Source organism: Cervus canadensis, chromosome 11 (genome assembly GCF_019320065.1).
Source record: "Cervus canadensis isolate Bull #8, Minnesota chromosome 11, ASM1932006v1, whole genome shotgun sequence".
NCBI lineage: Eukaryota > Metazoa > Chordata > Mammalia > Artiodactyla > Cervidae > Cervus > Cervus canadensis.
Genome location: NC_057396.1, coordinates 50,873,898 through 50,901,028, shown reverse-complemented (window position 1 = coordinate 50,901,028; position 27,131 = coordinate 50,873,898). Strand labels below are relative to the sequence as shown.

Sequence of the window (27,131 nt, the reverse complement as noted above, 5' to 3'; positions counted from 1 at the left end):
CTCTGCCTCGCCACACCCGAGCGGGCGCGCTTCCTTGCGCGTACCCGCCCGCGGAGGAGAAGGCGGAAAGGAGGGGGCGGGGAAGGAAGGCTGAGGGAAGAGAGGGCACCCCCGGGCGCCAGGGTGCATTGTGGGAAGGAGGCGGCAGCGTCCCGGGCGGGCGGGAGGTGCACCAGCGGCGGCGGCGGCGGTAAATCCTCCCGGCCGCTCACAGCACTGTGGAGCCGCGTCCCCAGCCCGGCCTCGGACCGCGGCGCCCCTCCTGCCCCTCGCGGCTTCTCGCCCGCCCCTCCCCCCCAGCGAACCGGCCCTGACGAGCCGGCCGGCCGGCCTGGCTCCCCTCCCCGGCCCCGACGGGCGGGCGGGCTGCCCTGAGGAGGCGGGGAGGGGAGGGCTGGGTCGGCCGGCGGGCAGACAACGATGCCGAACTTCTGCGCGGCCCCCAACTGCACGCGGAAGAGCACGCAGTCGGACCTGGCCTTCTTCAGGTTCCCTCGGGATCCGGCCAGGTGAGCGGCGGGCGCCGAGCTGGCAGTCCGGGCCCTCCTCCGCGGTCCGCGCTGCCAACCGCCGGCCCTGGGCAGGCTCCGGGGCTGAGGGGCGTGGGACACAATTGTCGACCCCAACCCGGCTCCGAGGTGGGGAGCGGGCCTCGAGCTGTGGGCGGGCGGGCGCGCGGGGGCCTCGGAGCACGTGCGTCCGCGGGGGCTCTGCGTGTTGGGCACCACTCGAAATAAGAGGCAACTGGGCGGCACGAGTAGGTAAGGTGGGTTCTTGCCCTTTTTCGCTTGCTGTGTGACCTCAGAGAAGCCGCTTTCCTCTCTGGGCTTTAGTTAACCTAGCTGTCAAAAGAGGGACCTGGAATCTGGTTGTGGTCTCCGGGGCCCTTCTACCCCCGGGACAGTGTTTCTTTTTGGAGTCTGACCACCTTTGATCTCCAGTCACAACTGCTCCCTCCTTCGGACTTGCTCATGGTTCAAATTCTGTTTCTGACCGTTACTCATTATCTCACTTGGTTAATGTGGGGATAACTGGCGTGGGAGAGGACGGGGTATGCGAGAGGGCTTGGTAGTTGTTATTGAAACGTCTTCCTTGAGGTAACCCACCCGCTCTCACTTGTGTTTAGAGAGTGATAGAGTAGGGGCTGTATTTGAAAGTCTGAGGATTTTCCTTGGCATGTCTTGTTGATTCATTCATTTCCGGCCAGTACCTACTGTGTGTGTGTGTCAGGGCACTAACGTTAGAGGTCCCGGAAATTCAGAGTTTATGAAACAGCATTCCTGCCTGCAGAAAGCTTACAATCCATTTAAGGAGGTAGATATATAATATATATAAATAGGCGATTATAATATAGCGTGCTGTTCTACAAATATTTATAGAATGCCTACTATGTACTAGGCATTGTTCTGAGCATTGGGAGAGAATAGATAAATAAAACGAAGTCTCTGTTCTCATGGAGTTTACATTCTGGTGGGGAAAATTAAGTAGATACACCGTCTGTCAGATGCTGATGAATCAGTTCAGTTCAGTCGCTCAGTAGTGTCGGACTCTTTGTGATCCCATGAACCGCAGCATGCCCGGCCTCCCTGTCCATCACCGACTCCCGGAGTCCACCCAAACCCATGTCCATTGAGTTGGTGATGCCATCCAACCATCTTTTCCTCTGTCGTCCCCTTCTCCTCCTGCCCTCAATCTTTCCCAGCATCAGGGTCTTTTCCAATGAGTCAGCTCTTCGCATCAGGTGGCCAAAGTATTGGAGTTTCAACTTCAACATTAGTCCTTCCAATGAACACCCAAGGACTGATCTCCTTTAGGATGGACTGGTTGGATCTCCTTGCAGTCCAAGGGACTCTCAAGAGTCTTCTCCAACACCACAGTTCAAAAGCATCAATTCTTTTTTTTTTTTTCTTCATTTATTTTTTTGGACTCTGTGGGAGAAGGCGAGGGTGGGATGTTTTGAGAGAACAGCATCGAAACATGTATATTATCTAGGGTGAAACAGATCACCAGCCCAGGCTGGATGCATGAGACAAGTGCTCAGGGCTGGTGCACTGGGAAGACCCAGAGAGGGAGGTGGGAGGGGGGATCGGGATGGGGAATACATGTAAATCCATGGCTGATTCATGTCAGTGTATGACAAAAACCACTACAATATTGTAAAGTAATTAGCCTCCAAAAGCATCAGTTCTTTGGTGTTCAGCTTTCTTTATAGTCCAACTCTCATATCCATACATGACCACTGGAAAAACCATAGCCTTGACTAGACGGACCTTTGTTGGCAAAGTAATGTCTCTGCTTTTTATTATGCTTTCTAGGTTGGTCATAATATTATGGATAAAAAGCAAATCTTTGACGGGAGGGGGCTGGGAGGGTAGCGAAATAGGAGTAGTAGGGGAGGCACAGTTGCTATTTTAAATAGGATTATCAGAGAAGGCCTCAGTAAGAGAGTCTATCTAAGCAAAGACCTGAGGTAGGTAAGGGAGTCAGCCATGGAAGTATCCAGGGGAAGTACATTTCAGTCTGTAGAAACAGTAAATGTAAAGGCAGGGCATGCTTGTTAGAGGTACAAGCAGGAGTCCTCAAGCTGATTTAAGGAAGGTCAGTCACTCAGTGGCGTCTGATTCTTTTCTTCACCCCATGGATTGTAGCCCACCAGGCTCCTCTGTCCATGGAATTCTCTAGGCAAGAGTACTGGCGTGGGTTGCCATTCTCTTCTCCAGGGGGTCTTCTCTACCCAGGGACCCAATTGTGGTCTCCCCCATTGCAGGCAGATTCTTTACCTTCTGAGCCACCAGGGAAGCTCAGAGGGATGTGGAAGAGGAAGAGATGAGACCAGAAAAATGTACATGTGTTTGTGTTAGGTGCAAATTGTGTAGGTTGTTGTAGGCTGCGGAAAGCAGGATGGCATCCTGAGTGAAATAGGAAGTCATCAAAGGGTTTAGAAGAGAGAGACTTACACGTTTAACAGAATCACTGGCTAACTTGATGAGTACATTGTAGGGAAGCAAGGGTGAGAGCAGAAAGACCAGTTAAAGGCAGTTGCAGTGATCCAGGTTTAATTGCAGTAATCCAAGTTTATAGAGGTGGAGGTGGTAAATAGTTGCATTTGAGGTTTATTTGGAAGGTGAAGCCAGCAGGATTTTTAATGGTGTAGATATAGGTTGTAAGAGAAAAACAGAAGTCAAGAATGACTCCAGGGTTTTTTGCCTTTAAAAAAAAAATTGAAGTATAGTTTATTTCCAATGTTGTATTATTTCTGCTATACAGCAAAGTGATTCAGTTATATATATACACACACATTCTTTTAAAAAAATTTTCCAGTACACACATTCTTTTAAAAATTCTTTTACAGTGTGTTTTATCAAGGATATTGAATGTCGTTCCCTGTGCTACGCAATAGGACCTTGCTATTTATCCATTCTATGTATGATAGTTTATATCTGCTAACCCCAAACTCCCAGTCCAACCCTGCTCCACCACCTTCCCCACTGGCAACCACAGGTGTGTCCTTTATGTCTGTGAGTCTGTTTCTCTTCAGTAGAGAGGTTCATTTGTGTCATGTTTTAGATCCCACATATAAGTGATATCATATGGTATTGTTTTTTTCTTTCTGACTTACTTAGTATGGTAATATCTAAGTCCATCCATGTTGCTGCACATGACATTATTAAATTCTTTGTCATGTCTTGTGTAGTATTCCATTATAGATGTGTACCTCCTTGTCTTTATCTATCTTTTGATGTACATTTAGATTGTTTCCATGCCTTGGCTATTGTGAATAGTGCTGCTATAAACATGGGGGTGCATATATCTTTTGAATTACAGTTTTGTCCAGATAAACGACCAGGAGTGGGATTGCTGGATCATACAGTAACTCTGTTTTTAGTTTTCTGAGGAACATCCATACTGTTATAGTGGTTGCACCAACTTACATTCCCACCAACAGTGTAGCAGAGCTCTCTTTTCTCTACACCCCCTTCAGCATTTGTTATTTGTAGATTTTTTAGTGATGGCCATTCTGACTCATGTTAGGTGGTACCTTGTGATTCTGGTTTGCATTTCTCTAATGATTAGTGATTTTGAGTATCTTTTTATGCGCCTGTTGGCCATCTGTATGAAGAATGACTCTTAAGATTTTTAACCTGAGCCTTTTTTGAGCTATAGAAGACTGGGAGGAGCGGGTTCAGTGGAGGACTATAAAAAATTTGATTTAGGACATGTGAAGTTTGAGATCCCTGATAGACATTCAAGAATAGATGTTTTTCTTCATACGTATCCATAAATGAACTCAGAATTGTCCATGTTTAGATCAATGACCTAAATATTTAAGAGCCAAAACTATTAAAAGATATACAGGTCTGGAATTTAGAGACTTCCAGACTGGAGATTGTGAATATGGGCATTCTCAGTTTATAGAGGGTATTTAAAACCATGGAACTGGGTAAGTGAAGTAGACTAGGTCTGAGGATTGAGCCCTGTATTCTTAGTGTTTAAAGTTCAGGGAGATAAGAAGGAACAACTAACTCAGGAGAGTGAGGAATAGCCATTGGGTTCTGTGGGAGCAGAGGAGAGGAGCATCTTAATCTGATTGGGCCTCTCTCTCTTACTTCCTTTGAGCCCAATTGGAAGTATATTTCGCTTGCATGATGAAGGCACCACCAGTCAATTCTGGACCACAGGTTGTTAATCTTTATAGGTAGTGAATACTCTTTTCATTATACTCCATAGATGGGGAGTATGGCCTGTAGGGGCTTAAAGTCTCAGATTTGGAAGGAGTTTGTAGATCTAGTGCAGTATCCTTTGAAGTGTTGGAATTCCCTCAGGAGTAGTGGCTTTTAAACTTTCTTGGGTCTCTGTTCCTTTTGAGAATCTAATGTAAGGACTGTTAAAAAAAAGACATAGACATGTTTTTGTATCAAGTTATTTATGGACCCTTAAGAGGCTCTGCACATTTCTGACAGGTGAACCTTTGCTAAAACACCTCTAGTGTCAGTTCCTTTGCTTTATGAGGGGATACTTGAGGATTCTGGACAGCATTGACTATTGTTTCTTCCTTGTATTGAGTGGAAATGTGCCTCCCCCTTATAATTTATGCTTTGGAGATCCTACTTTTGTTCTCAGGTGACAATGAACAAAGCTGTGTCCTGTTTTATCTATTTTTTAATTTGTTTTTTGGCCTTGCCTTGTGACATGCAGGATCTTAGTTCCCTGACTAGGGATTGAACCCGTGCTCCCTATAGTGGCAGGGCAGAGTCTTAACCACTGGACTGTCAGGGACTGGCACTGGACTCTGCCCTGTTTTATTAGGTTGGTGAAAAAGTAACTGCGGTTTTGGACCGTGAATTTTAAATCATTATAACTAGGCTCAGATACATCTTTATTAATCAAAAGAGGAATAGTTACAATCAAAACATTTTTGCCAACAAGAAATAAGTTTGTTTATTCCTGTAGTGTAAAAAATGGTGTTTCTGGATTCAACGAACTCTTGGAGAGTATTTTCTGCCTCTTGCTGGTTGTGGAAGCGTTTTGTCTGAAAAAAAAGTTGTCCAGATACTTGAAGAAGCAATGGTTGGTTCATGAGAGGTCAGGTGAATATGGCAGATGAGGCAAAACTTCGTAGCCCAGTTCGTTCAACTTTTGAAGCAATCATTGTGCGATGTGCCGTGGAGGAGAATTGGGCCCATTCTGTTGACCAATGCCGGTTGCAGGCATTGCAGTTTTTGGTGCATCTCACTGATTTGCTGAGCATACTTCTCAGATGTAATAGTTTCACCAGGATTCAGAAAGCTATAGTAGATCAGATGGGTAGCATTAAAATGATGTATTAACCACATTTATATAAGAATGTATTCCACTCTCAAACAGCAAAGTTCAACAATGGCAAGACTGCTATTACTTTTGCACCAACCTATATGTAAGAGCCCTTTGAGTATTTCATGACCAAATTGCGAGCTTTTTAAAAACTCTTTTAAAAACATCTTTATTGAGATGTTCGCATACCATACTATTCACCTATTTAAAATGTGCAGTTAAATGGCTTTTGGTGTGTCATGTTATTAAGTTAACATTTTTTTGATAAAAATATGCAGGCGTGTCTTGGTGTCTGTAGAGAACTGTTTCCAGGAATCCCCTGCAGTTACCAAAATCCATGTATGCTCAAGTCCCTTATGTAAAATGGCAGTAGTGTAAAATTTGCCATTTTAATCATTTTTTTAAAAAGCATATTTGAGTGTATAATCCAGTGGCATTAGTTACCATTCATTGTGTTCTGCATTCATCACCGCTGTCTACTTCCACAGCTTTTTCATTATCCTGAGCAAAAACTTAATTATTAAGCAGTAACTTTTTACCCCAGTCCATTTTCAGTCTTCATGAATTTTTCTGTTTTAGGTACTTTATACTCATATTATCTAAGTCAGTCATACAGTAATAGTTCTTTTGTGTCTGTCAAATTTTCTTAATGTACTAAAAGTCTTAACTTTGTATCAGAACCAAAAATCAGTACTATAGGATTTCAAATTCTACTGTATTTGACAAATTTTCACTGTGCCTAGAGTTTATTAAATTAAGAAATAGTTTCCAGAGTTGCATACTGAATTAATAATTGTATTCTTAGAGTTAGTGGTTATAGCTAGTTTTTTTTTTTTTTCCTTCTGTAAATGGGTTGTAGGGAGGGTTGATAAAAGGTGACATTGCCAGCCCATCTATTATTCAAAAGTTAACTCACATTGTTAGCTAACCACAAATATAGATATATCTAATGCTGTTAAATAGTATATTTCCCATTCATTATATTTATAAATTCCATGCACATGAAAAAAAAATTATGGTTGCCCTGGGTCTTTGTTGCTGCACGCAGGTTTTCTCTAGTTGCAGTGAGTGAGGGGTATTCTTTGTTGCGCTGTACAGGCTTCTCATTGTGGTTTTTTTTTTGTTGCAGAGCATGGGTACACAGGGTTCAATAGCTGTGACACAAGGGGTTGTTAGTTGTGGCTCGAAGACCCTAGAGCATGGGGGCTCCAGTAGCTGTGGTGCACTGGCTTTAGTTGCCTGTGGCATGTGAAGTCTTCCCGGATCAGAGATCAAACCCGTGTCCCCTGCATTGGCAGAGGGATTCCTACCCACTGTACCACCGGGGAAGTCCCTCTGCACACTTTGAAAAACAACTAGAAGTAACTTAAAATTCAAGAGTATAATTAATACATGGCACTCTGTGGAATTTCGTACCCTAATACCTCATATTGGTTTAGAAAAAGTAGCATTAATACACTTTAAATATATATATATAATATAATCAACTCACCTTAGGGCAGTGGCAGGAAGATAAGTTACCTAAAATTAAAATTTCTTTAAAAATACCTAAATTGCCCCAGGGTGGCTTGATTATTGCCCAAGCTTAGTAGAACTTATCCCCAAATCAGGTGAAGATACAGCTAGAGCTAATGAATTGCTCTTATTATTAGAGTGAATTGGGCAGTTGAAACATTCTTCTTTCTTCTCAGACAGTACCGACTTTCCCCTGAGGTGGTGAGGTCTTATAAGATTCTTTGGTAGTTTAATCAAAGTTAACTGAGAGTTGGTATACTCTAATGTATAAAATGTAAAATGGTGGTTTCCAGGCATTCAGGAGGGTCCCCACGACCCTTTCACGGAATTTAAGAGGTGAAAACTACTTCATAATAACACTGACATTATTTGCCTTTTTTGTGCTCATTATCTCAGGAGTGTACTGTGGAGTTTTTCAGGGACTTTATAAAATTATGAAGTCTCTACTCAGATAAGTTATATATTGTGTTTTATAAAATTTTCTAAGTATGACTTCAGATATCGGTGTTTAGTAGACATTTTCTTGGAAATGAACAAAATAAGCCTGCCAGTTAAAGAAAAACACCTGACAGCCAAGCATTCAAACAAAAGTTATAATTTTGGAAAATTTATATTCCTTACCTTGAGCCAGATAACTCTCTAATTAGACTTTTCTGATGAAATCAGTGGTGATATTGATAAATGTGACTTTTAAAAAATATATCCTATAATGAAATGTGTTACCATTTAGCCAGTCTGCCAAACTTACTGAACTAATATTTTCCAAACTGATAAATTCATGATTTTACAAAGACATACATGGATAAAAGTTCTAGTCAAAGTGTAAGTTAAGAGTAGTGGATTTTAATCAAACAGTATGAAAAGGCTCATTGGTCTGGTTTCAAATTCCACATTGCAGCTAATCTTTAAGAAACCACCGCTTGTGGAGTTTTAGTGTTCTATCAAAGAACATCCACAATTATGTAGGAAATAGGAATATTGTAATAGTCTTTCAAAGTGCATATCATTGAGAAGTCATTTCTTTCTTGTACTTCAGCCAAAACAACGTATGGCAACAGATTATATGCAAAAGCAGATTTGAGACTGTAGCTTTCTTCTATAAAGTTAGACATAAAAGAGATTTGCAAAGGTGGTGAACTGTGCCATTATTTTCACTAAATGGTTTTTGTTTTGGAAAGTATAGTTATTTCATTAAATGTTATCTATGATAACGTGTAATGGAATTGCTATTTTTAATGAAATAATATTTTAAATTTCTAAGTTGTAGTTTCTATAGTCATAAATATTGATAGATAAAATACATGTAAACAAAATTTCTTTAGTTACTCAATAATTTAAGGGGTAAAGGGCTCCTGAGACAATGATGTTTGAGAATCACTTCTATAAGATACAATCTTAAAGTACTTTCATATGATCTTATTTAATCCTCCAAACAATGCTGTGAATTATAATAATAACAATAATACTTATAGAATACTTCATATTCTGTGTGTCAGGCAGTATTCTGTGTGTTTTATGTAGACTATTTCAGTTAACCCTTGCAATAAATTTTGAGATAGTCTCTGCTTTCAGATGAGAAAAGCAGGCACAGAGAGATTAGCTAAATTATTCAAGATCCCAGAGAAATATCTAAAACCCCAAATGTAGGATAAAGTATGTAATATTATCCAAATTTATTTGACCATGAAACCTTTTTTTTTTTTTTAATTGGAGCAATTCTTTGACTAGTGTTCTTTGGAATATGTTTTGGAAATCTTGGCATTAGTAGGAGGCCATTGAAAGAAAAACTTTCAAATCTTAAAAAGGAGTGGTCAGTGATGGTTGACTAGTACCGAAAGGGTGGTTAAGTTGAAGACAGGAAGTGACCTTTGGATTTGGCAGGAAGAAATTAATAACCTTTAGCTGTTCCTGGGTAGCCGTGATGAAATCTTACATGGGCCCACTCTGTCCTGTCCTGGATGTGAATCAGCCCTTTGTCCAGCTTATCCACACTGTATACACTACCTACCCATTAGTATTGGAAAGACATAGTATATATAGGGGTCAGTACTATATGTGGTTTCAGGCACCCACTGAGGGTCTTGGAATATACCCCCCATGGATAAGGAGGAGACTACTGTACATGGAGGTAGAATAGTCTTACCTACCTAGGTGTTTGTGTGTGTGTGATGTACACAGTCTTTTCAAATCTGAAAATTGTTCCTCAGTAAGTGACATGTGAGTGAAGATCTAAAGACAGATCTTTGTATAGATTTTCCTGTGCAAAGGAAGTGAAAAAAAAGCAACAAGAAGAGTATTCTAGGTTGAATAAGCAGCACGGGGAACAGCCCTATGATAAAAGGAATCACAGTGCATTCATGAAACTGAAATAAGGCATGTGAGGTGGCAAAGTGAAAGGGTGGTGTGATATGAAGAGGGAAAAGAAAACAAGGGTTAGATTGTACAGAACCTTGTAAGACATTTGAGGAGTTGGTTCTTTATCCTAAGAGTAATGGGAAGTCACTAAAGGATCTTAATCAGAGAAAGATAGTATTCTCAAATTGGTTTTTTAAAGCATTTTCCACTAGGAGAAGAGGTCACAGAAAGGTAAGACCAGTTTGGAAGTTGATGGATTTGGGTAATCATTCCATTGTGCCAAGGGAAAAAAAGGACACAGAACAGTGACGGGGAGAGCTAGGACAGGGAAGACATTAGTTTTAAAGAAAGGTTGAGAGATAACTGTAGAAGTGTGTATGTGCATTTTAACATGTACACAAATAGTTGTAAGTGTGTAAAGAAAGACTTGTGGTCATATGTAATTTTTATAACTTACTGATGTAAAACATATATACACAGAAGATCGCAAATCATAAGAATATAGCTTGTTAGATTTTCAGAGTAACATGTCCATGAAAATTTTGCCCAGATTAAAAAAAAAAAAGAATATTACTAACATCCTAAACTTCCTTTCCCTTGTGGTCCTTTCAGTTATTATCCTACTGTCCCCCGTGGTAGGCACTGTTTGACTACATGCACATTAGATTAGTTGGTTATTGAGGGGGAGGGGAAGCGTGATGGGAAGCTGTTTTATTGGTATATGACATCCATAGGGAAAAGTGCAAAAATGATAGTCTAGAATTTGATGAATTTTTGTAAGGTAAATATACACAGGTCATGTTCAAGATCAAAAACATTACCAGCACCTCAGAAAGTGCCCAGTCCTGGTTGTTAACCTCTCCCTAAATGTATCCATTGTTCTCACTATCATTACTATGTTGAGGGGGGTCTCCAAGCCACCCCCATATTCACAGATTCACTCGAACTCGTAGAACTCAGTATATAGTTGCACTCAGTATATAGTTGTATCACAGCTCAGTATATAGCTGTACTGTATATACTCAGTATATAGTTGTACTCACAGCTAAGATTTCTTACAGCAATGTAGTAAGAGCAGGCATCTGCATCCTGAGAGGGAAAAGACAGAGGTAGAGTTGGAAGGATCTGTGTGTAGTCTTCCTTATGTTCTCTCCCTCCCATGTCTGGTCACTCAGAGTCCACTTTTCCCCAGCAGTGAAAATGCAACATTTGTGCCAGAGAAGCCTTTAGAGACCCAGTGCCCAAAGTTTTTATTGGGTTCTGGTCACTTAGACACTCTCTGCTTAGTATATGCTAAAATTCCAGACTCCCAGAAAAAGGACAGACTTTCATTAAAAGTCATACTGTTTGCACGAACAGTCAAGGCACTAAAAGTCACCTTATCAGTTAGAGGAAATTTTAAATCAGTGTAGAGAAGCCAAATTCCAACATCAGCCAAAAGACCAGCCTTACAAACAAGTCTTTCTGAAGATAGCAGCTTGAGGCCTGCTGTGTTAAATAACTCTTTTTCTGTACAATCACCATATATGAGTTTTGCCTACTCTTGAACTTAATATGAAAGGAATTATATATTGTGTGCTCCTGACTTATTTTGCTCAACACGTTTGTGAGATCTAGCTAGTTCATTCCATTGCCAAAATAGTAGTCTGTATGTAATAGTATACCACAGTTTATCCTTTCTATCCTTGATGGGCAAAGTTGTTTCACCTTCTCGTCAACATTTGGTATTATTTCTTTTACATTGTAGTCATTCTTAACCAGTATTGGTAATAATTTAGTTACAGTTTTAATTAGTATTTTCCTAATGACTAGTGAGATTGAGCTTTTTAAAAAATTTTATTTTTCTTATTACTGAGCTTTTTTTTCATGTCTATTGGCCTATTCAGGTTTCTCATTTTTACATTTGATTGTCTGAATTATTTGTAGGGAGTTCTTCATACATATTTTGGATATGAGTTCATTGTTAGATTGGTATATTACAGATCCCTTCTTCCATTTTGTGGGTTGCCATTTCACTCTTAAATGATTCTTTTAATGAATAAGTTATTAACTATAAAGTAGCCTGATTTATTCATCTTTTCTGCTGGACTTTTCTTCTGTTGACTTTTTAAGAGTTTTTTGTGTCAAGGTGATTAAGACAGTCTTTTATGTTATCTTTTAGAAACTATATTGTTTTACCTTTCATATTTAGGTCTATAATCCACTTGGAATTTATTTTTCCATAGATGAAAGTGCAGGTCAATATTCATTTTTTCCCATATGGATGGCCAATTCAGGACTATTGAAAAACTTTTAACTTCACCACTGTGCAATGATTCCTTTTCTTAAGCATTCACAGCTCTCCATTTTGTTCTATTTTTTTATCTTTGTGCCAATATCACACTTATTTTTAAAAAGATATATGCTTTTTTAAAAAATTTTTTTGACTTCATCTTGAGTCATGTGGAAATTCCCCGACCTAGGATGAAACCCGCACCCCCTGCAGTGGAAGCTCAGAGTCTTAACCTTTGGACCACCAGAGAAGTCCAATGCCACAGTTTTAATAAGCTTTATAAGTCTATCTGGTAATATAAGTCTTTCGACTTTTTCCCCCCAAGATTGTCTTGACTATGCTGATCCTTTGAATTTCTATATAAAAAGTTTTAGAATGATCTTTGTCATTTCTCTCTCTCACAACGAAGAGATGCGCATAAAAGAACTTGTTGGGATTGTGATTGTATTAAATCAATAAAGCATTTTGAGAAGAATTGATATCTTTAGGATTCAGTGTACCAATCCATGAGCTTGTGTATCCCTCCATTTATTCATTTAAAATTTTTTTCTAAAAGAAACAATAAAAATTAAAAGTTTTTTCTATTAGAAGTCTTATATATCTTTCATTAGATTTATTTCTAGGTATTTGATATGGAACAAGTAGGTGTAGTTAATTGGGCCCACTGCTCAACTTATTCTTGATTGAATCTGAGTGTTCTTTTTATCAGAAAGCTATTTCAGTTTGGTTCAGAAATAATACAGACAGTGATGTTCTGTGTGGAAGATCTCCAGAGATTTAAGAATTAAAAAGCAAACTAAACTCTAGCAATATGGCATTTGTTTTATAGTGAGTTTTTATACCAAATAATTCAGATGTTGAAATCGAAATATTTATAATCACATTGTACAACTATGTAAGAATGTGATTAAAATACAGACATCTTAGGCATCGTTACTGTGTATAGTAATTAATACCTCTTGGTCAAATGAAATGCTTTACAATTTTAGGTTAGATAATCAACATTTCACCATGGTAATTTTGTTTTCCTGAAATTTCTACCGAGAGCTTAGTTTTTCTCTTTTAGGTGCATAGAACATTTCTATCCTTTTTGGAAACAATTTAGAGCAGTGTCTGGTACTGTCCATGGGGTCGCAAATAGTCAGACACAATTTAGTGACTAAACAGCAGCAGCAGCAGCTGGCTCTTTATAAGGGCTTAATAAGCGTTATGGTGATGAAAATGATGTTAATTTTTTCCTACAGATATTTAAGCACCTAGAGGACATGGACTTTGTCTCAGTCACTATCTGTTAACACCATCTGTGTACTAGATTGTGTAGACACAATCCCTGCATTCATGGAACTTACAATCTACTTTGCACGTATCATTGTAGATAATCATGTTTATAATAAAGCAAATGAATATAGCCATTATGCTTCCGTAATAAACTCTATAGTTATTTACAGAACATCTACTTAGTGATTTTCTACAGTGACAATGTGTTTTCATATGCTTGTTTAAGTTGAAATCCTAGTGGGAATGTTAAGCTATTGGCCTCATGGTTGTGCAGTTTTTTGCTTGTACTGCCGATGATTAAGTCCTCTCTGATGCTAGGATGTCTTGGGAGTTGAAAGATTCAAGTTTAAGTTCTAGTTTTACTGCTAATTTTGTACATGACTCTGACAAGTTACTTCTTAACCTTGTCTGTAAATGAATGTACTAAATGATTTCTGAGGTTTCTTCCAGCTCTCATTTTGCTGTTAATCAACTTCTCCAAATTATGTTATATTTTTGGGGTCTAGGGGAACAGAAATCTATTCTCCATAACAGATATTTACCTTAAAACTGAATGCTGAAATTTAAATGTTGAGCTCATAGTCCATAGTTTTATTTTGGCTCTATTTTTGTAGATGCCAGAAGTGGGTGGAGAACTGTAGGAGGGCAGACTTAGAAGATAAAACACCTGATCAGCTAAACAAACATTATCGACTGTGCGCCAAACACTTTGAGACTTCTATGATCTGCAGAACTGTAAGTGAGCAGAGGGTTTGTTTTTGTTTGTTTTGTTTTCACTCACTATTTGGTTGGAAATGTAAATCTTTATATATTAATGTTGGAGCGTATCCTTACACCCTGCCACTATTTTTTCCTTTAAGATGAAGACAGATTTGGAACTTAATAGTACCTATTTTGTTCTTAAAAACCTCCGTGTGTGTGTGTGTGTGTGTGTGTGTTTTAGTGTGTGTTTTAACCCTTCTATTTCTGATGCCCTATTCCCACTTTATCAAAGGTCACCACTTTTTAAACTTATTTTGTAGCCTTCAGAAAATTTTAGATGATTATAAAAGTGTATGTTTAAGGTGAATTTGACATTTTTATTTGGAACAGCTTCTCTAGAGCTTTTATATGAGTGAAGTCTTCATCAAGGGATAGAGCTCTTTGCAAATTTTTGTGTGTACTGTTAGAACCTACCCTTAATTTTTATGTGCTGGATACAACAGGAAGCAAATCATACAGTTCATGTGACAAAAACGTTTTCATCAGTAATCTGCAATTTCATATCAAGACCTGAATCTCTTAGTCTTATTACAGTTAACTGTGAATTTGTCCAGATCACTTCTCCTCTCTGAGCCCCAATTTCTAATGAAGAATTTAAAGCAGATAATTCCTGAGGTCTAAGATTTTTAACCGTCTGTGATTCTGTTACTGCTTTGATTCGTAAAAGGCACAGATAAGACAGATTTGATTGAAATAAAGCAGACTTGAAACAATTAAAAACTAGTTAGGAAGACAATTTTGTTAAGTATTCTTGCTTAGGTATGAAAGCAAATATTCTTGTTTAGGCATAACTGTCATCAGTTAATGGGATAGACATAAATTTAATTTGAAGATACACTATATACTGTTATGCAGCAATTTATTTTGATATTTTTTTCAGATACATTTTGCAGAGGCATCAGAAAACTAAAGAATGATTGGGTTATTTTATTTCTCAAAATTAATTGAAGCAGATACTTGTGAAGTCATTGGGAGGTGAGCCTATTCCGGTTCAACAGTTTAATCACAAATATTTGAGGGATATTTTTGCCTTGCTTTGTTAACAGGGTAATGATCAAAATAAAAAATTTCATCTGTTTAAAAGGCAAACTTTATGTTCTTGACATTAAATAAAAATATCCCAAATTATTTTGAATACACATGCCATATGCATTAAAAAATTTTTATTTTATTAATAAATGCCATTTCTTAATCAGTTAATTCCAACAAGATTAATGTGAAAAATATAAAAATATAGTTCTATTCTTGTTTAGTCAGAGCATAGAACAGAACTATTTTTACTTTTTAAATTTCCACATAATTTTTAAATCTTGAATCAGTTAATGCAAATGTGAGAGATTTTCTTTCTCCATGTATAGAAGATATTGCTATTAAAATCTGGGTTATCTAATGTTTACACCCAAATGTTGTAAGAGTTTTGAATTCATTAGTTTGGCATTTAAGATCTCATCAGTAAACATTTGTGGTTAGTTCAACCAAAACCAAACATTATCTTTGATGCTAAAGTAAGATCATTACTTTATACTCAAGCCTTCATTCAGCAGTTAAAGATTAAATTTTGATATTGAATAAAATTGTCATGCAGAGGAATAGAATGTAGCCTTTTTTGGCATGGGTACTTATGAGTAGGTGTAAAAATATTGCATGTTTTTCATTCATGTATTGTTTTTTGGTCTATAATACCTTTGCTTTATAACAGATTAATTTTATATGAAATTTTAAAGTTCTCCACAGTGTTTTATCCCTCCTCTGTTTATTTAATTGGAAGGTATCAAGACTTGACTCTGTATGTGGATACGATTTTGCTTTGAGATGTTTGCTAAGCAGGAAAGCTAAAGCCCTTAGGGTGTGGTATTGTGTTTGTGCCCTTCAGTGATTGTGTACCGTAGCAATCCCTGATTCAAACTCCATAGTAGACTGAGGATAATTGGCCCAGCACTAGAAGTTGAATGTCATTAAGAAATAGATTTTCTTCTTTGTGTTTTCCCTGAGGCTTGTGATTGAACTAGAAAATGTTGAATAGAAATAGAAATTCTTCCCAAATGTGTTTAACAGTTCTTTAGATAAAACTTAAGATAAGTGTGTTCTCTTTAGTTATATATATTTTCCATCATATTTTCCTAACCTTCTTTCCTTGAGTTAAAAACATATGGGGATTGTTACTTTTGTTTGACATATACTTTGAATGTGCTTTATTAGCTTTGAAACAATCATTGCTCCCACAAAAGCTTTTTAAACTGAAGTGTGTTTTGTTTTTATCAGTGCAAATTTGGGAAGACATTAAAGGCATGGTTTCTTTGGACTAGCTAAAGGAATGTAGTAGCAGTTATTCATCTGTTACTCTACCTCTTAATAAACTTCTTGTCCCTACCTGACATGTGGTCTATCTGGCTGTGGGAGACTGTCACTATCTAAATTTGCATCCAGCTTCTAGTCAGATTGAATAAGGTTATAAGGATAGAGAATGGTCACCCTTCAGTGATAAGACTATTATTAGAAATACCTGGTTCAGTGTTTGCAAAAATGTGATTATGTGTATAACTTGTGGCATATGAGTGGCACATATCAAGTGGCACTTGTGGCATATATCAAGTGGCACATGAATCAGTTTTTATCTTAAATTTTGTAATGTGTGTTAAAAATATAACTGGCTCATCAAATCATTATTTTGTAGTTTTTATTCCTTAAGATTTTGTTAGTTAAAAAAGTGAGTCAACTATGAAAAAGTATAGGTGATTGGGTAACTGAAATGGCGAGCATTATGATCATTAGTGTGTGAATAACTTCATCTAATTCAATACCTGAGTTCTATTCAAAAGAAGAAACTGAGTCCAGAAAGGGAAAGTATTTGTCCATGGTCTCAGAGTGAGTCACGGGTAGAATAAGGACTAGCTCCTAAGCCTCCTGTGGAAGTATTAGTGGCTCAGTAGTGTCCAGCTCATTTTGACCCCATGAACTGTAGCCCGCCAGCTCCTCTGTCTGTGGAATTCTCCACACAAAAGAATACTGGAATCGGTAGCCATTCTCTTCTCCAGGGGATCTTCCCAACCCAGGGATCAAACCTGGTTCTCCTGCATTGCAGGCAGATTCTTTACTGTCTGAGCACCAGGGAAGCTCTTGGTCTCCTGGGTCCTCGTCGGTATTATTTCACAGTGCCTTAATGCTTCTCAGTAATAGTAGCGAAGGAGGAGTGAATGGCAGGTAAAGGAGGGAAGAGTTTTTATGAAACGTAAAAGAGGATAGCTAATTTGAGAAACTTATGTGCCTGCTTTCCTTTGTAGGCTCATGGAAGAACAGAAAAGTAGCTGGGAGAGTGAATTAGAAAACTATTTATAAAATACAAATACATGTTACTTTTTATGCCTATCATCAGTTCAGTTCCTTCATTTATAATAGTAAGATTGCCAGAAGGACAAATGTAAAAGGAGTTAGAAAGCTGATCTGGACTGACATCATCAGTTCTGCAAGTCTCTATGCTTTAGAATTGGTGTTGAAGTACTACTGGGGAAATCATTAACAATCAGTTTTGTTTGTGTGTAATGTATTCTTAAGGACTGTTTCTGCATTAACGCATTTTTCTTTTTCAGAGTCCTTACAGGACAGTTCTCCGAGATAATGCCATACCAACAATATTCGATCTTACCAGTCATTTGAATAATCCACATAGTAGACACAGAAAACGAATAAAAGAATTGGTATGTCAGTGTGCTTCCAGCTTTTCTGTCCTCTATAATATTATGATATCAAGTATAGATGCATTCATGTTAACACTGAACCAAGTTACTTTCTATATCAGTGTAGCATTATGGGGGATTAATGCCATGGTTATTGAAGTAGCATGGACCTAAAATGTTTAGTTTGTTTTAGTATTTGCTTTGGAAAGTCTTCCTCAAATTTAGCCAGTTGATACTTGTTGACTTGAGCCAAAGTATGCTGTTAATTCAGTTTAGTTCAGTTCAGTTGCTCAGTCGTGTCCGACTCTTTGCCACCCCATGGACTGCAGCATGCCACGCCTCCCTGTCCATCACCAACTCCCGGAGTTTACTCAGACTCATGTTCATTGAGTCAGTGATGCCATCAAACCATCTCATCCTCTGTTGGCCCCTTTTCCTCCTGCCTTCTATCTTTCCCAGCTTTAGGGTCGTTTTAAATGACTCAGCTCTTCCAATCGGGTGGCCAAAGTATTGGAGTTTCAGCTTCAGCATCAGTCCTTCCAAGGAATATTCAGGACTGATCTCCTTTAGGATTGACTGGTTGGATCTCCTTGCAGTCCAAGGGACTCGCAAGAGTCTTCTCCAACACCACAGTTCAAAAGCATCAATTCTTCAGTGCTCAGCTTTCTTTATAGTCCAACTCTCACATCCATACATGACTACTGGAAAAACCATAGCCTTGACTAGATGGACCTTTGTCAGCAAAGTAACGTCTCTGCTTTTTAATATGCTGTCTAGCTTGGTCATAACTTTCCTTCCAAGGAGTAAGCATCTTTTAATTTCATGTTAATTTCATGCTGTTAATTATGGGCTACTAAATCATTTTCTTCCAGGGAAGCAGGAAAAAAACTCACCTCTTCCTTTGTGGTAAAGAAAGTGGGACTGAAGCATATTTCTAGAATATTTTGGCACACAGGGATTAAGAACGGGAAAGAGTGAAAGTTAAGACGTGGGTAGTTTTACTAGAGATAAGGATTCCATCACTATTAAGTACTGACAGGGTTTATAAAACTTGTAAGTCTCTCTCTGTGGCATCTTTGTGCATGTTTTTATAAACCTTTGATATCCTTAAAACCTACCTGGTTTTTGTTGACCTTAGATGAACAAAATGAAATTACTCAGACTCCTCAGACCCTGGCTTTCTGTCATCATTGCCACCAGGAAGCCCCTTATTTTTTTCCTTATTACCATTCCCATTCCTCCCCTTCCTCCATTTTGTATCCGTGCTCGTGTACTAATGAGTCATTTCAATCCATTGGCTATGTGCTTTTTAAAGATAACATTTGTCTAGTTTTCCTCATTTTCTTCTATATTTACCTTTCATAATCAGATCTTTGATCCATTTGAATTTGTATGGTGTCCGGTAGAGATCTAATTTACCTTTCTATTTATAAGGATCAAGTTTTCCCAACATAGTCTGTTAATCAGCCTGGATAGGATGCTGCTCCTTACATTGCTTTGTATTATATCATTTTCACATAGAGTGATTTCTTAAGTCTTCTTTTTCAAAATTGTCTTAGCTATTTGTAGACTTTTATTCTGATGTGTGAATTTGAGAATCCTTTTGTCATATTCTAGAAATTCTGTCGAGATTTTCATTATAAATACTTTGAACTAATATTTTTACAATGTTAATTAGTCATATCCACGAATGAAAAAAAAAAACAATAAAATAGCTATCAAGTAGCATGGCAGTCATTGACAAAGCTACTAGTTCTTTGAAAAGACTATTAAAATACTTTCAAAACAGTACTTCTCTGGTGGTCCAGGGGCTGACTCCTCACTTCCAATGCAGGGGGCCCAGATTTACTCCCTAATCAGGGAACTAGATCCCACATGCCACACGAAACTAAAGGATTTTGCATGCTGCAGTGTGGCTCAGCAGTAAAAGAATCTGCCTGCAATACAGGAGACTTTCAGGAGACTTGGGTTTGATCCCTAGATCAGGAAGATCCCCTGGAGAAGGAAATGGCAACCCACGCCAGTATTCTTGCCTGGGAAATCCCATGGTCAGAGGACCCTGGTGGGCTACAGTCATGGGGTCAAAAAGAGTTGGGCACAACTGAGCAACTAAACAACATGCTGCAGTGAAGATCAGAGATCTTGTGTGCTGGGACTAAGATCCAGTGCAGCCAAGTAAATAAACACACACACACACAAAATTATAATTTAGAAGTGCAGAAAGTAAAATTTTGAAAAATTTTCAGGATTTTTGTTGTTCTTTAGAAGAGAACGTGTACATTCTTCCTTAATTACTTCCTAAATTACGGTGAGAGTATGTTTTTCTGGTTAAGAGATTGTTTCCGCCAGTTAAAAAAATTATTTGTTTGACTGTGTTGGGTCTTAGTTGAGGCTCATGGGATCTTCGTTGCATCATGCGGGGGTCTTTTAGTGTGGTCCATGGACTGTCTGTAATTGTGGTGTGCAGCCTCAGTTGTGGCACAAGGGCTTAGTTGCTCTATGGCATGTGGGGTCCTCTTTCCCCAAGTAGAGATCAGACATGTGCAACCTGCATGGCAAGGTGGCCACTGGGCCACCAGGAAAGTCCCTCCACCAATTTTGAAGATCCCCCCCTTTTTTTTTTTTAAGATTAATTCTAATAGTCTACTGGGTTTTCTGTGTAGTTGATTGTATCATCTATAAATAAGGACAAATTTGCCTCTTCTTTCAGTCTTCCAATTTTAATGTTTTCTGTTGCCTGTCGTCTTGTTTGGTCAGGGTCATCTCTAGAACTGTATTGAGTAGTCCCAGTAATGTCATGGCTGATACACTTGTCTTATTCCATTAAATGTGATGTTTCCATTGGTATTGTTAGGTAATTTTTTTTTATCAAGTTAAAGAAATACCCTTTATTTTCTTTCAGTCCTCATATTCAGAGGTTTTTTGTGTGTCTTAACTTACGGAACATATCAATATTTTCATTGCATCTGTTCTTTTTTTCCCTCTTCTTTAATGCTCAGTGAATAACACTGATGGATTTGCTGATGTTGAACCATCTTTGCCCAATTGATTGCAGTATATTTCTTTTCATTTTCATATACTGTTCGATTTAGTTGGTCAGTTTTGCATTTATAAGTCTTGGCCTGTAATTTCTTTTCACGTCTTCTTCTTACACAGTTATGATATCAGGGATCCGTCGGCCTCATAAAATGAGTTAGATAACTTTTCTTTTTTTCCTCTCTTAATTTTCCTAGAAAAACTTGTATAAGGTAGATATTGTCTGCTCTTGAAAGTTAGGTTGAACTTGGTAAAACCATCAGAGGGCTTTGGGTGGATGAGGGAATATTTTGATTACTATTTCTGTTTATTTCTGTTGTTTCTCTTTCTTCTTGTGCTTTATATGTTTCCAAAACTTTATGAGCTTCACCTAGAGTTTTAGATGCTTGCCTTCCTCTGCTCCTAAAATTACTTTAATAGTCTTTTCAAAGAAACAGTAGTGAGTTTTATCACTGATTGCCATACCTATGAACTATTTTATTGGTTTCTGCTTGATTCAAAGGATTTATTTTTTGGCTCTTTTTTAGCTTCTTGAATTTTTAACTTATTTACGTATATTCAAAGCTATAAATGTCTATATTTTAGCTGTATCCTACAATTTTAGACATGTAGTGCTTTCATTGTTCAACTGTGAGTGTTTTGTAATTTCCCCTGTTTCTTTAACATAAGATTGTTTTTATTTTTAGTTTCTAGACATGGGTTTATTTTTTAAAACTTTATGCCCCCAAATGTTTGATGCATAGAGGGTATGTATAGTCTATGTGATATTCTTTCTAATTTTTTTTTGCATCCATTATTGCTGTTGACGTCAATGCCAGTCTCATTCTTGTACCTTTTTAGGTGAATGCATTTTTCTCCTTTAAATATTTTTTTCATATTTGATATTTCAAATTTCACTAAACTATATCTGAATGTGAGGTTTTTTCTTATCCAGACTGATACTGTACAGTTCTGAGGCATCCTCAGTTTTTATTTCTTCATGCTTTTCTTCTGCTCTGTTTTTTTTCTGGGACTTCTCATAGATGAATGCTGACACTGCACATCAGCTTTCTTAGTAACATGAAGCAGGGGTGAGGAGCTCAATCACTTCCCATCCTGTAGCTATCATTTCCTGTTCTCTGCCCCTCAAGGAACCTCAGATATCTTACAGGAGGCACACTCTTCCAGATCTGCCATCCTTGTAACTCCACAGCCCATAGGATGAGGAGGGAGTGCTCCAGACTGCCTAACCTGCTGACATTTTATCAGTACCACATCCTGTGTGCCCAGCAGGTACCCTGCTGTCTCCAGCTGCCACTGGTACTGCTGCTTTCATGCCCTACAATAGTAATGGGGTGGGTTGTGATCTAATAGTTATCGTGGGTTAGAGGGAGAGAAAAGGACACATTTAGAAAGTTCTCCCCCAGTCTAAGCCTGAATATGTCACTTGGCTGTCTGTGCTGCTTGTATCCATTTCTCTTCCATTTTGGCATTGTCACTTTCTCCTTCCCAGAGATTTCTCGCAGCTTTCATGTTAGGTTCTGGGATCCAGCAAATCCCTTTTACATGACATCCCCTGGGGTTAGATTTGGGGAGGGGGCATGATTTATGGACCTTGAGTTTGACCTCAAGTGCCATCATATATGTTCATGCCTTTTATTAGCCAGCACATACTTGTAACCCCAAATTATGATGATTTAGGTATAAAGTTAAATGATGTATTCTTTACCCTCTAGTATTTTATTATAAACTTGGAGTCATTAGCAGATTATTCTAGTTTTCTTGCCATCCGTCTGTTTGAAGAATGTATTCTTTATGAAGCATTTATGCTCTTGAAAGCATTAAATTTGGGACTTCCCTGGTGGTCCAGTGGTTAAGGTTTCACACTTCTACTGCAGAGGACATGGGTTCAATTCCTGGTCAGGAAACTTAAGATTCCACATGCTGCATGGCATGGCCAAAAAAAAAAAAAAGAATTAAATTTGACTCATAATATGCTTTTTACTTGAGTCTGTGATGATACACTGGAGTTCAGTTTTCTTAAAGATAATTCTTTCTTTTTTTCTTATCATTTAGAGTGAAGATGAAATCAGGACACTGAAACAGAAAAAAAGTAAGTGATAGTGTTAATGACTCAACCTCTGAATGCCTTTTTAAAAGGCCTTGACCTGGTAAGGACAAATAAATACGTTTTATGTCCAAAACCTACTGTGAGAATGATGTAAGAGTGTGGTAGGCATTGTCCTGTGGTCTGCAATTGTCTGTGAGATAAAATCTTAGCTCAGTTAGTCTTTATTGAGTACCACTATGCCAAGCACTTGGCCTTCTCTCTTTCCACTAGGTGCTCCCAGTGTGGTGGGGCACAAGGCAGAGTATCTCACTGTATCTCTGTCCATGCAACCTGTGGTGCACACTGAGTTCTTGGTAAATATTTAAAGAATAAGTGCTGTTGAGATCCTTGGCTTTACGAAGAGTAGGAGTCACAGTAGCTGTTCTCCAGGCACTGATGCCTGACTGTGTCACCAAAGAAGGAGGACTAGAGGAGCTTTTGTTTTTATCAATTATTACTATTAATCTTCCTTTCCTATCTCTTCCTACTACTGTTATTGTTATTAACATAACTTTTTACTGAGTGCTTACTGTGTGCCAAGTCATTAAGAGCTTTGCATATATTAATTCATGTAATTTTCACAGTAACCCTGAGGGGTAAGGACTATTATTTTTCCCCTTTATAGATGAAGAGACATGGAGTCAGGCAAAGAAAGGAGCAAAGGATATTCTGTGTCTTGAAACAGGGTGCCAGATTTGGGGAACTACACATGCATTTTGTTGTTCGGGCTTCTACTAACCCATGATGGTTAAAAAACGAACCTAAAGGGGCCACAGGGGCCAGGATTTACAGGGTTGTGAGCTAACTATGGTCAGAACCCTTAACCTCAGGGCCTCAGTTCTCCCATCCACATATGAAGAGATTATGCTGAGATTTCTGTTAATAATATACTAATATAGCTCTAGAAATTGCATGAATATAATTTGTAGTGTATTGTCTCATCTCTCATATAAAAGTATTGCTTAAAAGTTTCAGCATGGACCTTGGAGCCAGACAAGCTTGGATTTGAATTTTCACCTCTATCTGTGACCTTGGCAATTATTTACTGTCCTCATTTGTTAAATGGGGTTGATAACATGCCTGTAGAGGGAGCAGTGTGCTACATAGAGGACAGCACAGTGCCCCAGTAAATGTTAGTCCTTCCTGTCCTTTTTGTGAGGGCATGGACTGTCTGTATATGTAATGTGCCTTCTTAAATTCATAAGAAATTGTTCCTCTCAAAATAGCATTGACATGTAGGATGAATATATATTCATTCATAATGTTTGTCTCCTCCACTAGAGTGTGTCTTAATTTAATCTCTGCATCCTAATCTGTGGTCTAGTAGGTGACTCATGAGTGTTGAATGAATGAATTTGTGGATTTTAAATATTTAACCAGTCATATACGTAATTTTTTGTTTGTATGATTCCTTATGAGCCTGTTTATAAAATTAATTCTTTGTTTTCCAGTTGATGAAACTTCTGAACAGGAACCAAAACATAAAGAAGTAAACAACAGCAATGCTCAGAATCCCAGTGCAGAAGAAGGGGGTGAAGAGCAGGATGAGGACATTTTACCTTTAACTCTTGAAGAGAAGGAAAACAAAGAATATTTAAAATCTTTATTTGAAATTTTGATTCTTATGGGAAAACAAAACATACCTCTGGATGGACATGAAGCTGATGAAATCCCAGAAGGTCTTTTTACTCCTGATAACTTTCAAGCACTGCTGGAGTGCCGGATCAATTCTGGTGAAGAGGTTCTGAGAAAGCGCTTTGAGACAACAGCAGTGAACACACTGTTCTGTTCCAAGACACAGCAGAAACAGATGCTGGAGATCTGCGAGAGCTGCATTCGGGAAGAGACCCTCAGGGAGGTGAGAGACTCTCACTTCTTTTCCATCATCACTGACGATGTGGTGGACATCGCGGGGGAAGAGCACCTGCCTGTGTTGGTGAGGTTTGTCGATGAAGCTCACAACCTGAGAGAGGAATTTGTAGGCTTCCTGCCTTATGAAGCTGATGCAGAAATTTTGGCTGTGAAATTTCACACTACAATAACTGAGAAATGGGGATTAAACATGGAGTACTGTCGTGGCCAGGCTTACATTGTGTCTAGTGGATTTTCATCCAAAATGAAAGTTGTTGCTTCTAGACTTTTAGAGAAATATCCCCAAGCTATCTACACTCTCTGCTCTTCCTGTGCCTTAAATATGTGGTTGGCAAAATCAGTGCCTGTTATGGGAGTATCTGTCGCATTAGGAACAATTGAGGAAGTTTGTTCTTTTTTTCATCGATCACCACAACTGCTTTTAGAGCTTGAAAATGTAATTTCTGTACTCTTTCAGAACAATGAAGAAAGGGGCAAAGAACTGAAGGAAATTTGCCATTCTCAGTGGACAGGCAGGCATGATGCTTTTGAAATCTTAGTGGACCTCCTACAAGCACTTGTTTTATGTTTAGATGGTATAAATAGTGATACAAATGTTAGATGGAATAACTACATAGCTGGCCGAGCATTTGTCCTCTGTAGTGCGATAACAGATTTTGATTTCATCGTTACCATTGTTGTTCTTAAAAATGTTTTATCTTTTACAAGAGCCTTTGGGAAAAATCTTCAGGGGCAAACCTCTGATGTCTTTTTTGCAGCCAGTAGCTTGACTGCAGTGTTACATTCTCTAAATGAAGTGATGGAAAATATTGAAGTTTATCATGAATTTTGGTTTGAGGAAGCCACAAATTTGGCAACCAAACTTGATATTCAGATGAAACTCCCAGGGAAATTTCGCAGAGCTCAGCACAGTAACCTGGAATCTCAGCTAACCTCTGAGAGTTACTATAAAGAAACTCTAAGTGTTCCAACTGTGGAACACATTATTCAGGAACTGAAAGATATATTCTCAGAACAGCACCTCAAAGCTCTTAAGTGCTTATCCCTGGTACCCTCTGTCATGGGACAGCTCAAATTCAATACGTCAGAGGAGCACCATGCTGACATGTACCGAAGTGACTTACCTAATCCTGACACACTCTCTGCTGAGCTGCATTGTTGGAGAATCAAATGGAAACACAGAGGGAAAGATATAGAACTTCCATCCACTATTTATGAAGCCCTTCATCTACCAGACATCAAGTTTTTTCCTAATGTTTATGCATTGCTGAAGGTCCTATGTATTCTTCCTGTGATGAAAGTTGAGAATGAACGCTATGAAAATGGGCGAAAGCGTCTCAAAGCATACTTGAGGAACACTTTGACAGATCAAAGATCAAGTAACTTGGCTTTGCTTAACATAAATTTTGATATTAAACATGATTTGGATTTAATGGTGGATACATATATCAAACTCTATACAAGTAAGTCAGAGCTTCCTACAGATAATTCAGAAACCATTGAAAATACCTAAGGGACTTTTAATCTAGACTTTCTCTTATATTTGATATTTGAAAAAAAAAACTTGTAAGAAATTTAAAAATATCTTACAGAAAAGTTGTAAGGGTAGGCCACTTAATCACTGAATATCTTGACCTGTAGGCCTCCCATTGAGTACATTAGTCATTGATAATCTGCCTGTTTAAACGGCCTGTTTGAATGCCCATGCTTTGGAGATCTAACTGTTCTTCCAGAAGATAGCACTGAAAGTACCATATTACAGTTTTATGTGATGTCTGCTAATGGCACTTTGGAACTGTTTTAGTTAAGTGATTTTAGACATTACGTTTATCACTGTGGATCAAATTGTCAGGTATTAAGTTATCAGATCTTTGAAAAAATAAAGTTAGAGGAGGTATGGGAGGAAGGAATGCATTTTGTAAAATGTTACAGTGAAGCTCATGACTGACTTTTGAATAGTAGGAGTTATAAGTATGCTATTAAAAATCTGTAAAGGACAGTTAAGAAAATTATCAGACTACAAGAGAAACGTGTAAGCTTGTCAAACAAGGATTTCAGTGTAGATTTTCTCTTTATCAAGTGAAGTTAAAGCAACAAGTTAAAATTTGAATGGAAGAGCCTGCCATTGTTGTTCCACATCTGGTTATTGCTGTTTACATTCCTTTATTGAGCCTACGTCTTCGTAAGCTTTTTGGCAGGTATATGTTGAACACTTCAGTTTCATGGTCAAGAAAGGATCAGAGGCCATGGATACTGACAACTGATTTGTCTGTTTTCTTCTGTCTTTTTCCATGACTGTATCTACTGCCTCATCTTGATTTACAAGCAAAGCCTAGAAAGCCTACAAAAAGAAGTGTTTTGTAGTTTATCTAGGAATAATACAGAAAATATTGCTGTTATTTTTGGTGAAGAAAATCAATTTTGTATAGTTTATTTCAACCTAAATAAAATGTGAATTTTGTGTAAA

The 27,131-nt window shown here is 38.2% G+C and overlaps 1 protein-coding gene across 1 annotated transcript; it reads left to right on the top strand.

Moving 5' to 3' along the window:
• The first annotated feature begins 122 nt into the window (after positions 1-122).
• Positions 123-27,131, top strand: THAP12 (THAP domain containing 12). Its single transcript, XM_043481932.1, has 5 exons — positions 123-509; positions 13,846-13,966; positions 17,581-17,688; positions 22,759-22,795; positions 24,244-27,131. Exons 1-5 carry the CDS (start codon positions 421-423, stop codon positions 26,175-26,177), a joined length of 2,289 nt encoding a protein of 762 aa, XP_043337867.1. The 5' UTR covers positions 123-420; the 3' UTR covers positions 26,178-27,131.